Source organism: Ochotona curzoniae, unplaced genomic scaffold (genome assembly GCF_017591425.1).
Source record: "Ochotona curzoniae isolate NIBS_2020 unplaced genomic scaffold, NIBS_Ocur_1.0 contig_3819, whole genome shotgun sequence".
In the NCBI taxonomy this organism is placed as follows: Eukaryota; Metazoa; Chordata; class Mammalia; order Lagomorpha; family Ochotonidae; genus Ochotona; species Ochotona curzoniae.
In genome coordinates, this window is record NW_024466004.1 from 48,808,273 (window position 1) to 48,821,101 (window position 12,829).

The 12,829-nt window shown below is 45.4% G+C and overlaps 1 protein-coding gene across 1 annotated transcript in view; it reads right to left on the minus strand.

Moving 5' to 3' along the window:
• FAXC (failed axon connections homolog, metaxin like GST domain containing) overlaps window positions 1-12,004 on the minus strand; it is a 55,932-nt gene extending 43,928 nt beyond the window's left edge. The window contains exons 1-2 of the mRNA XM_040983102.1: window positions 11,739-12,004; window positions 6,123-6,258 (exon numbers count right to left, since the gene is read on the minus strand). Coding sequence (XP_040839036.1) covers window positions 6,123-6,258; window positions 11,739-12,004 — 402 coding nt within the window. The remainder of the gene's footprint in view (window positions 1-6,122; window positions 6,259-11,738) is intronic.
• Window positions 12,005-12,829: the final 825 nt, after the last annotated feature.

The window sequence follows — 12,829 nt, forward strand, 5'->3', positions numbered from 1 at the left end:
TCCCCACCACTAGGAGCATCTGGAGAGGAAACCAGTAGATAGAGACAGAAAAATTGTCTTTCTCTCTCTCCCTCTGACTCTGATGCCTCTCCCTCTTTCTCTCTCTGACTCTGCCTTCCAAATAAATGAATAAATCTTTGGAAAAAAATAAGACAGGAAAACAAACAGATCCATTCCAAAAGTCAATTTTATTTTCAGTTAGAGCTGAGAGCTAAGACTAAAAGTTGCATGGAACTTTCTTTTAATTAAAAACAGCTATTTTATAAACTGCAGCATCTGCTTCTTATACAACACCCAATGATGTCAAATGAAACAGGTGTCTTCATTTTCATTTGGGGACATATGGCCAAAACACCAGCAATGGCCATCTCTAGCTCCTAGGATGGTAGATGAGTTTCACTTTCCAAACATGCTTTTTTGCATTATTTTTTTTAAAATTGAAAGACCATACGCCACTGCTATACATCACAGAGAAAAAGTTATTTCATTTTATTTGAGAAAACAGGAGACTGGAGTAATAACTCAATTAGCTAATCTGTCTGAAAGCACCAGCATCCCATATGAATGTCAGTTTGTGTTCTGGCTGCTCCACTTCCTTTTCAGCCACCTGCTTGTGGCCTGGGGCAGCTGTGGAGGATGACCCAATGCCTTGGGCCCTGCACTCACAAGACCTAGATCTTGCCTTCAGATCAGCTCAGCTCCAGCCACTACGGCCACTTGGGCAGTGAACCAGTGGATGGAAGATCTTTCTCTCCTTCTCTTGTAAATTGCCTTTCCAATAAAAGTAAGCAAATCTTAAGAAAAAAAAAAGGAATAAGGGGAGGGGGGAAGGGGAGCATAAAAACTAACAAGGTAACAAGGGTCTGTGAGGGTCTGTTATCTGGCTCAGCAGTTGAGATGCTACTTGGGACACCTCATCCCATATCAGGATACTTGGGTTCAAGTCACAGCTTCACTTCTGATTCCAGCTCCCTACAGTTGTCTGCCCCTGAAGGTAGCAGGTGTTGGCCCAAACGACTGGTCCCCCACCACCATGGGGAGAAGCAGCCCCAGCCATCACAGCATTTGGGAAATGAATCAGAAGATGAAAGATGTCTGTGTCTGCCTATCCCTTTTAAATAAAACTATAAATTTTAGAAATTCAACTAGCCATATCCATAGGGTCTCTGCGCTTTTTGCAACCTCCCACAAATCTATAATTGCTTATTTTTTAAAGAGGCTTTTAAATTCAACTATCAGTATTCATATCCTAATAAATAAAAATAGTAACAGTGTCCAATACACTGGGCTAAAAAACACGTCTTGTGATATCCTACAACTGGTCATCAAATATTCATTTCCACCCAATTTAGGTTAAAAATTTTAAAAGCTTAAAGTACAGAGCCATCTTAGTAATATGGCATCTTAGTATTTTTAAATGGCACAGGAAAAGCAATGATGGGTGAACTTCCTGAGTCCATGGTGTTTACCTCGGCACTGACAGATGCCAGAAGCAAGTTCCCCAGCACTTCGCAGGCTCCACAGCACCAGGGCACCCCTGGCAGGCAGAGCATACCCCTTGCTATATCCCAGGACCTCTCCCTTTCACCAAGGATCTCTCACCTCCCTATCATCCACTCTACTTATTTTCCCAAGAAACTTCACAGAACATAAAGCAGTCCTAGCCAATTTCTTTAACATGTACATATCTGTGGATTTATTTGTGTGCCATAATTTGGGACGGGGCAAATGCAGCCCTTCCCCGAGGCCCCAGGAAGAGCTGCAGGCTTCACAGCCATGCTCCAGCTAGGCTCACTAAAAGCAACTGCCCTGGGCTGGAAACAATGTAGTGAGGCCACAGGTAAAGACAGGCTGGCAGCACTTGATGACAGCAGGGTAAGAGAGGCCAGGACAGGGCAGCCTGGCTGCTGCTCACACCACTGCAAACAGCAGCAGGATCACTTCAGCAGGGATGGAGATGAAAAGTAGAGCAGCACACGAACTGCAGGGTCAGGATGCTGACTGCACCAAAACCATCATGACTAAGTGAAGCCACCTGGTCAAGAGTGATGATCAAATGCAGACAAATCGCTGCTGAGTAGCAATTTCCTCCTATTTCATTGCCTCAATGACTCGCGTCTTCAAGTCTGACTGCCAACACCAAGCAGAAGAATGACCTTTCAATTCTGATCCAATGCCATGATGATTCAAGCCTTCTCTGTTGTTATCGCCAGTGTCTCCTGCCTGGCTGGCTTAGCAAGTCCTGCAGATTCCCTGCCCCCTCTCCAGATGCACTCCTTGCATTCCACTTCCTGAGGCCACCCCAAACACCCCCTTCATTGGTTTCTCCACTCCAAATTCAGTGTCATTTCAACCGAGTCCCTATGTGATAGCACTCATTAAGTAGAGAGCCTGTCAACTACCTCGTCCGAGCATTGCCTTAGAAGGGTCAGAGTCAGCCTCATCCCCTCTTCTGGGGACCTTGGAGTTGGAGGGGTGATATCATTAGGAGGCAGTCCAAAGCCAGACGCCATTCACCACCTCCAACCCATCTGTCACAACCAAAGGGAAACGACCAGCTGCTCCTAACACCACTGCTTTGCAAGATCCTGAAGGTAACCCCTGACTGACAGCAACATGGAGGCGTGGCAGCCATCAAAGATCCTTGTCGTCTGCAGAACCAAGGACACACCTCCTTCCTTTTCTTAACCTGATCCAAGGCACACAACCACAGCCAGCGCTAAAGCCTTGCCCTGTACAAATTCGGAAGCTGAGAAGCTGGCATCCCTGAGAAAGGAGTTCTTAAACCAAACTAATCAGACATGTGAAGACAAGGGCAATGTACAGAATATACACGGCATCAAGTAGAATTACAAGACCAAAAACTTCATTAGCATGATCAATGTCCTCCAATGGGTAAAGGAAAGGATTAGCAATATGAGACTACTTCAAAAAGTTCATGAAAAATCAAAAGCTGTTATTTTATCATTACATGACATTTTCATGAACTTTTTGAAGACTCTTCACATGCATGGATTTCAAAAATTTCTGATCAAAGTAAACTTACCTTTTAATTGGTTTTAAGATTTATTTAAACATTTTTAAAATATATTTTAAATTTTATTTATTTTTTTACCAGAAAGGTAAATAAGATTTACAGAGAAGGAGAGACAGAAAGATCTTCCATCCACTAACTCACTCTGTAAGTGGTCGTGCCAGCTGCAGCTGAGACAATACAAAGTCAGAAGTCAGGAGATTCTTCCCTATCTCTTACTAGAGTGCAGGGTCCCAAGGCTTTGGGCCATCCTCCACTGCTTTCCACAGAGGGCTGGATGGGAAAGTGGAGCAGCCAGAACAGCAACTAGAGCCCATATGGGATTTTCAAGGTGAGGATTTAACGATTGAGCCATTGTGCTGGGCCCTTACTTCTGCTTTCCATGGGCTTTTTACAGCATCAAGTTCAAGCTAATGATAAACATTAAAAACAAAAACACAAAAGTTGAAATAAAGAATGCAAGAGATGGTGGGGGGGGAGAGATTGGCACAATGGATATAAGAGAACAAAGCAATTCAATGGAAGCTCAGAGAGGAATGCTCCCAGAAAAAAAGCAAGAAAGAATTGAAGTTTTTCAAAAACTTCAAAAGTGGAAGTTGCAACAGACTGACTACAGGGAATAGAAAAGAACAGGGAGAGCGCAAGTAAATGTAAAACAAAAGGAAATATTTGTTTAAAAGGAGATGATGAGATATCAAAAGAGCTTAAGAGGACCAAGCATAAAGGTAACATAAAGACCCACATGAAGATGCATTACAGTAAATCAAGAATGTTGAGATTAGGGACACCAACATCCCATACGGGTGCCGTTTCCAAGTTCCAGCTGCTCCACTTGTAATCTAACTCCCTGATAATGCACCTGGAGAAGCAGTAGAGGATGGTTCATGGGTTTGGGCGCCTGCACCCACATGGAAAACTTGGAAGAAGCTCCTGGTTCTTGGCTTCAGTCTGCCCTAGGTGTAGTCTGTTGCAGCCATTTAGGGAGTGAACCCATGAATACAATATTTCTCTATATATACATCCCCTCTCTATCTGTAAATCTTTCAAATAAAAATTTTTAAAAATGGACCCAAATAAAATCATAAATATAAACAATTCAAACTCATTAATAAAAGAATTTTCAGATTGTATACAAGCAATATGTTGACTATGAGAAACAAATACTCAAAGATAGAAAAGGAGGATGGAAAAGACACTTGAAGCAAATAAAACAACAACAAAATTCCTGGAGATTCCCTATCTAGTAACAAAAAACTCAAGTTTTCAAAAATTCTAAGGAACAATGATGGCTGCTATATACTGGAAAAGGAAACAAAAGAATAAAAAATGTGAATAATATTAAAATAAAGTGATTAATATAGAAAATAAATAAGGCCAACACTGTGGTGTAGATGTTAAGCTATGAAGGTCTACCATGACAACATCCCATATGTTCACCTGTTAGAGTCCTGACTGCTCTACTTCTAATCCAGCTCCCAGCTAACATGCCCGGGAAAGCACTGGAAGTGGTCCAAGCACTTGGCCCCCTGCACCCAGGTGGAAGACCCAGAAGAAGCTCCTGGTACCTGGCTTCAGCCTGGCCCAGCCCTGGCTGCTGCACCTGTTAGGAAAGTGAATCAGTGCATAACAAACAGCTCTCTCTCTGCCTATCTCTAACTCTACCTTTCAAATAAATAAATCTTTAAAAACAAAAGTATATAAATATTTTCACAATGTGCGAAATCTTCAAGAAGTCCATGGAAAATAAGTATTATGAAAAAAATACAAGACTTCGGAATTTTTTTTTGCACCGAAATAAATTTATTTCATTTTACACAATATTTTTGTGTAAAATATAACCTCAAATTTATGAATACTCTTACATAAAGAGCCAAGAGAATGAGAGGAAAGAGAAATAAACCAAAAATACACCTGAACATTTTGACATACTACTTTCAGAAAGTGCTAAAATGCAGACAAAAACTAAGAAATACAGGAGACCTAAATCATGCACTAAATACATCCAAGCAAGTATATATGGAGAAAGTATATATGTAAAAAATATCTAATTATCTCCAACATTTCTTAAAGTAACCACACATAGGGTTCAAGAAGTGGTAAACTCTAAGGAGTCAATATCACACAGACCATCTTCTCTGACCAGGAAATTAAAAGTGACAATAAAAATCAAAGCTTAAAATAAGTCCCACACAGTTAGAAGTTGTGCAAAAAAAAAAAAAACACAGAAAAATGTTTAAAGTACAGGAAAGTGGAGAACACAGAAAACAGAACATGTCAGATTGAGACACAGCTCCATCCTTACCCACAGCAGTGTGTACCTTAAAACACATTCTTCTGTTGACTCTTTAGTGCTGAAAGGGGCAAATATTTCCTCAAAAGTCACTCAAATAGAACATGGAACACTGTGAAACATTTCTCACAATGTACACCAGAAAATGGCTGTAGAAAATGGGATTAAAGAATATTTATTGGGGTGCAAAAATAGTTGGAAATCCATATATATGAGGAGTCTTGAAAAGGCTCTCATGGAAACTTATGAAAACAGTTGCATGGATAATATGGTGATGAGCTAAAAATATTGCATAATACTACCATTAGGCTTTATATTCAAGATATACATGAAACATAAGAACATTAGGGCTTTAGATTTGTGTCCCATTCCCCAAATATCTCATTAAACATGCAAAAATTTTCAAATTCCAAATCCAAAACACTTACGGGGTCCTACGCATATCGGATAAGGGATATTCAATCTGCATCTACATGGTAACCCACTGGGACCTCCAGCCCCAAGATTCATAAGATAAAATATAATGCTGTTAGTAAATAGAAACCTAATGAAATAAACATATTGGGCAATGGCACACCAGAGCTTTCCAACAGGCCTACTCAAGCTGTTAACTAAAGCCTACTCCATGTTACGGGGAGACATCATGTCCTAAGATCCCTCAAAGTCCAGACCCTTTTGATCCATCACTAACTTGGATGTGAGCCCCACAGACTATAGACCCAAGTATCTGAAACAGAATGCTCCAATCTCTCATTGATATTGGAATCATGAAATCAAAACATTTTTGCACACAAGTACCTGATAAGGTAAGTCAGCCATCCTTAGATAGGTTTCCATTTTCAAACAGAATGGAGATAAACTGGGGACACCATTGTTAGGTCTTGCAAACTGATGCAAAATAATAGCATCTTTGGAGTCAATCTCTTGCTGTTTCCTGTTAAAACCAAAGCAGAAATAAAGAACAATCCCACATGTCAACCATCTAGTTCCCTTATTTCTTTAGACAACCCGCTGCATTGTAACATCTCAATGAACAAGAGGATGTATTAGTCATAGAGGCTCAGAGAAAAATGGAAGCTTAGTCAAAACACAAGAGAACTTTACAAATACCCCAACATTACTAGAGCTTCAACAGCCTAGAAAAGCAGCCACATAGCAACTGCCTCTGATAACCTGCCAAGGAAAATGGTACTCTGTGTTGAGTGCAAGTCGCTGCTCTGAGAGTTTGACAGGTTTCTCACTGAACCTGCACAACAACTTTGTGTGGCACGTACATCGCTCTTCACATTTTTTGGATGAAGAAACGAAGACTCAGATTATCAACTTGCTCAGCATCACAGTGACAATAAGTAGCTGAGCCTGGGCTAAACCAAGTAGTGAGAGAGCCCTTGTTCTTGGTTATCAGCCTTTATCCTAAAACCTCAAACTATCTTCATCCAGATGATAAGGCCCAGAAATAACCACAAACAGGCTCTAAGATCCTGATTACTGGGGTCCCTTTCCAAGCCACCTGTGACTTGACTTGGCCTGCCATCTGTGGTGCTGAAGAAACAGTCTTCTGACTTCTCTCCCCACCCCTACAACTTCCCCAACCCCTGCTCTTGTCTCCTTCCCTCCACCTTCACAATCTGCACATCAATGACACATCATGTGTTCTCGTACTGCCGTTTTCCCCCTTTTTTCTGTCTCAGTCACACATCCATTTTTTTCTTTGGCTTTCTTTCTGGATGAGAAGGACTTCCCTGGATCAGGTCTTGCAGGAGTCATCAAAGGCTGCATTCCAAGCCTGTCTGCTTGGCCCAAGTCCAAGCCTTTGCTTCCTACTGGCCACATGGCCCACCAGCTCCCTCATCCGGACACTGAGGACGTCCCAACCCTGCAGTGGTCATCGTGAAGATGAAGTATGGTAGTCTATGTAAATATTGTGTTTAGGGGACTCACAAGCACTGAATAGGAGTAGTGGAATTGGTTCCCATTCACAAAGATCTGATCTTATCCTCTGAAGGATCTCATCATGAAACATAGGCCCATGTACTCAGCATCGCTCAAGAACCCTTGGCAAAGTTCATCTTCTACCCTGTTCCAGCCCCCTCCTAGTCACCTAACGTCACTCTGCCTGGGGCCCTGCCTAAGCCTTTGGTTCCCTTCCAGTGTCCTCAATTCGCACTAAGTCTCTTCCATCCATGCAAAAACAAGGCTTTGAAATCACTGTCATAAGCATGCTTACTTACTTCAGCACCCTCATGTAGTAAAACTCTCCTGAATATAGTTACCACCCAAGGGCCCAGTCAGCTTAGAGCTCAGAAGGACTCACATTCAAAATGCTGGTCAACCCAGAGTAGAGCAGGTGGACAGGAGGAGGCTTGTGTCCCAACCCTGAAGACATCCAGATCCTCACCAAGGACTCAGTACAAACACCGAGGACTACATCCCAACTGCCAAGGAGACCACGGGGAAGTGGAGTGCCTTCAGAGGCCGAGAACTCTGAGGTCACCCCACCCCCATTTGGATCTACCACATGGGATGGAAAAAGCCCAAATCCTGCCCCGTAGGATCCAAGGTCATCGGAACGACTACCAGGAGCCCTGAGTGATCCGCAGAAACAGAAGTACAGTAAACTTTTTTCGGGACTAGGGAGAGGAGCTTTCTCTGGTCCTTGCCTGGTTCCAACTTTGGGTCCCCACCCTCTCTTGTAGTGACCATCAGGATCGCTCCAGAAACCCCTCAAAACAAACAAATAAACTAAACTAGAATAGAGAACAACAAGGGAAACTTAAACAGACAGGAAGCAGTCAGTGGGGGATGCACTTATAACACACTGGGTGGGACACAAAGACTAGTTACTCCTCACTGGGGTATTGAAGATACCAAAGTACTTATGCATGTCAGACATTGGAATGGACACTCGTGCCTCAGCTAATTCCTAACACAGTCTGCTCAATTCAAACCACTCAAGTCTGGACCTTTTAAATTCACATTACACTAGCTCAATGATGACCAACATTTACTGAGTGCTCCCCATATGACAAACTCTGTTCTAAACTCTGTAAAATTCAAGTCTAGTAGAAAGAAGGCCTTTAATGTCCTCATTCTACAGACAAGGAAATTGAATACCTAAGCTTACATGACTGGTTAAAGGCAGAGTTGAATGTGAAACCAGAAAATATGGCTCCCACCCTCTATACATCAGACACTTCTCTTAGAACCCTATGATCAGGCAGGTTGTTTCCAAGACAGTGTATATTACAAGGTGATCTCATAATGAGGTTTATATAAAAGGACTGCAGCAGAGCATCAGCTAGTTAGTCTGGTAATGGACTAGCATGGTTAGCAATAATCACACATGACCACGTCCCTGTATGCAGCTCATCAGTGGTAGGTTTGTAGGGATCAGATGCTGATCCATGGGCTGCCTTGATCCTTTCAATTTTCTGGAACAGGGTAAGCATAAGCACTAAAAGTGTAAAGAAGGGGCAGGAGTGAACTCAGGACTGCTGGGTCCAATTCCCAGCACCAGCTCCTGATTTCAGCTTCGTGCCAGACCCTGAGAAGCAGTGCTGACTGCTCCTGTCCTTGGGCCTCTGCCCCATGGGAGAGTCAGACTGAGTTGTGGGCTCCTGGCTTCAACTTAGCCCAGTTCCATGCATGGTGGGCAGATGGAATGTGAACCAGCACATGGGAGATTTCTCTCTACATCTTTCTGCCTGTCAAGCAAATGGATAAATGAATGAATGGGCTTTAAACATTTAAAAAGTGCAAATGAGATACTGGTAAGGATGTCATTACTGAGTCATTAAATTTACAAATAGAAAATTCCCAAATGCCTAACTGAACTTGAGACTTGCCAAGCTGACTCCGCTCAGAGAAAATAAAGCAGAGTACTGAGAATATGAGTTTTCATTTAAAAATACAGTGATGGGGACAATATGGATAAAACCCAAAATGCCTGCTTCGATTATACTTAGTAATTAAACTTCCTAAATTGTTCCCAACTTTTTACTTTCCATTTTGAAGACACAGCCATAGATTCAGGTTAAATCTACAGTGCATACAATAAAGCTGGGAGTTACAATGATTTGTAATGCAGTCATTTCAAGGTGCATCTTCTAAACCACATATTTCAGCTTCTGTCCTGCTTATTGGGTAAACTACACAGACATGTGAAACACGTTTCACATTTAGTGGCTCTCTCTAGCATGCAACCTCTAATGCTTTAGTCCCCAATCTCCTTACTAGCTCCCTCCCCCAGACCACTGCAGGGATGGGAAGCACCACAGAACCATTGGGTCTGGCCCTGCCAAGGCAACCAACAAATCTACACAGCAGGCTAATTTTTAAGGTAATAATTTTGTGTGGCTGGGGAACAATGTTATAAATACTGAAACAGTCCTGGGCAGAGCAAAAGCTTCCCATGCCCACTGGAGGCAGGTGGAAAGTCAGGTTCATCTTCCCAGAACAATGTCCCAGTTCCTCTCATTTTTTTTCTCTTTCTAAAAAAACTTCTTCCACAATGGGGCCTCTCTGGGAGGCAATGGTAACAAATGCAGGCTGCATAGATGGACACACATTCTGAAATCTGAACTTGCTTCCCATCATTCTCACTGTGTCTAATTGTCTAATCTGAGACACAGTTTTCTCATCTATTAAAGGGGAATGAAACCTCAAAACAGTCTTCAGGAGTGTCGAACACAATCACAAATGCAATGCTTTTCTACACAGAAGCGTCCACAGGAGCTCAAAACTGGGCCACCCTTGTTTACATTGTAAGAGGGATTTCCTACTCCTTTTAAACATCGGTCAAGACCCAAAAGTGAATAAGCCAAGGACTGAAAACTTATTCCAACAAGTAACCAAAGCTTGGGCCATTATTCTCCTTCATGGGGCAGAAGGCCCTCCATTTTCCAGGGTCCACTCGTACCAGGGTGTGGCCTATGCCAGAGCAAGCTCTGAGCTGCCCATTATTTCTGCAAGGTCATTTTAGCAATGTTTCAGGCTCAGTACTGTGAAGCCTTCACACCCTCCAAAAAACAGAAAGCTGTCGAGAAGCCACATGGTTTGGGACCCTCAAAGGTTTTGGACTGGCACAGAACAAAGGGGTTATTTCAAATACTGCACAGGTGTTTTGCCTTTTTATCTGGCTTGACATCTGGTTTGTAAGGGTGCCCTACAACTACCCTCAATACCAAAGTCTCTAGAGAGATAAATTACTTTGAACATCTTTTGATTTCAACTAGATTCAAGGAACTGTGCTCAGAATTCCATGTATACCCAGCTTAAAATAAACTTCTCAGTGATGACCCCATGAAAGCCAACACATTTCTCAGACCTAAGTCACTTCTCATCCTCAAAACACAGCTCCCACCTGCCCTCCAGTGAAGCCACATGATGTCCTCTCGGGAGGGGACCTGGTAAAGGTCGCCTCCCATCACCTTTGTTTATAACCAAGTGTGTGAGATTCCCCACCAGGAAGCACTGGCCAGGAGGGACATTCTGAATGAGAACTGCCAGGCTCTGCTCATGGTCCAGAAGTGACAGAGGAGGGGTCACTCATGTGGAAATTTGAACCAAAACCCGATTTATCAATGAGTCAAACAATCTCCCTCATTCAAAGATGTCCTGGGGGGCTGAGGACCAACAGCCAGGGCCCTCCATTTTCTGGCATGTCCAAGTGAATCCTGCAAACATTCTGCGGCAGTAGATGCAACTGTTTACGGCACTGAGCGGCTGTCGCTCTCCGTGCTACGGCAAACACGCCCATGTGTCAGCCCTGCCCTCGGGTCCCCTACTGCTCACCCAACAATGACATGTAAGCCTCCAGATGGGGCTGAGGTCCCAAACCGCATAAGCAGATAACCAAGTGAAGACTGTATTAAGCCATGCATCCTTCAGAGGGACCTGCAGCCTTCTGAGGGTTTGCAATTTCAGTCACTGACATTTAGGAAGGGGTATGGGAGAACTAACCCTTTAAGTAGAAGTCGAGGTTAACAGTATCCCAGCAGTGTCACCTATAAACAAGATACTCCACAAATGCATATTTTACGATATCCACAAAAACCAGTTCTGTTGCAAACACACGGCACTTAGGATCCTAAAAAAGATCTTGATCTTGAGGATTCCTACGTATGTTTCTTAATAGACTTCAGCTCCATAACAACTAGTGACCCAGACCCTTTTTTTTTTTCACCATTCAGGGGACAAATAGCCCTCCCTCCCAATACCAGTTATATTCTCCTGTCAACTCTGAATTGCCCCCCTCGCGACCACGGAATGTCTCTGGGGAAAGATAAGGACAGGATGCCTGGTCATTCGCGTGCCGTGACAGTGGGGCCACCATAGGCTCCCGTTTGTGCCAGCCCTGCCCTGGCCAGGTGCCCCTCTCATTGCCCCTGGGCCGGGGCCCTCTCTCCAGCTCACCTAATGACCAGGAGTTCGTGGAGCAGATACGCAGCTGCGGCCAGCAAAGCTCCCCCGGTCAAGTAAAGGGTTTTCTTCCACCAGGGATCGGAGCCCAGCCCTGCCATGATCCCACCGTAATCCTGCAAAGGGAAAGCGATGATGTCCCCATAAAAGGAGAAGGGCTCCTCGGACCCGGCCCACCAGCCGAAGAAGGAGATGCTCTGGTTCCAGCTCAGATCCACCACGCAGGGCCTGGACGAGGCAAAGCCAACCCCCCAGTGCATACTGCGCGGCTGGCTCCGGGCGCCCCTCCCAGGGCCCGCGCCGCCCGCATGGGAAGGGGCCGGCGCGGCCCGGCGCGGGCTCAGCTGCTCAAGGAGGACGCGGACCGTGGCGACCGAGGAGGCGGCGGAGGCAGAGCAGGTGGAGGATGGGCGCGGGCCGCAGGCGACGGGGCTGGCCAGGGGAGCCCCAGGACCCTGGGCGGCAGCGGCGACGGCCGCCGGCTTCCCCCGCAGGGGCCTCTCCGCGCCGCTCTTTGTGTCGGCGCCTGGAGAAGGCCGCGTGATGTCATTGCTCCCCGGGGCAGGGAAACAGAGGCGGGATAAAGTCACCTACCCCGCGCCCTGTCCCCGCCCCACATCTCCGCGGTCCCGCGGCCTCCGCCCGGGCCGCAGCTGCAGGACTGGGGTGCGCCGTGCAGCCCCGGCGCCTCCAAGAGGCACGCCCTGGCACCGCTGGCCGCGGGAGGGCACGGCTGCGGAGGTGGCCGCAAACGCGGCTCTCCCGCGAGCCAGCGGCAGTCGGGGCCCGGATCTTGCCTCCACCCTCACCCCACTCCCGCCCCGTTCCGCCCTCCACGGTCGCTCCAGCCCCTGCTTCCTGCAGGCCCGAGAGTGGGGAGCGTGCGGGACACACCTGGGCGGTGCGGAGCTGCGGGTAGGAAACGCCCCCAGGGCCAGGCCAGCAAACCAGGGCCCAAGGTCGGAAACTGGAATGTCCTGGCCGCTGGGGAAGCCTGTATATTTGCAAGGCTATGAAAACACCCTGGTTACGATACAGTTAACCTTCTACGTCTTGGCTGGCTGCTTCCAGAGCGATGTCAAGTT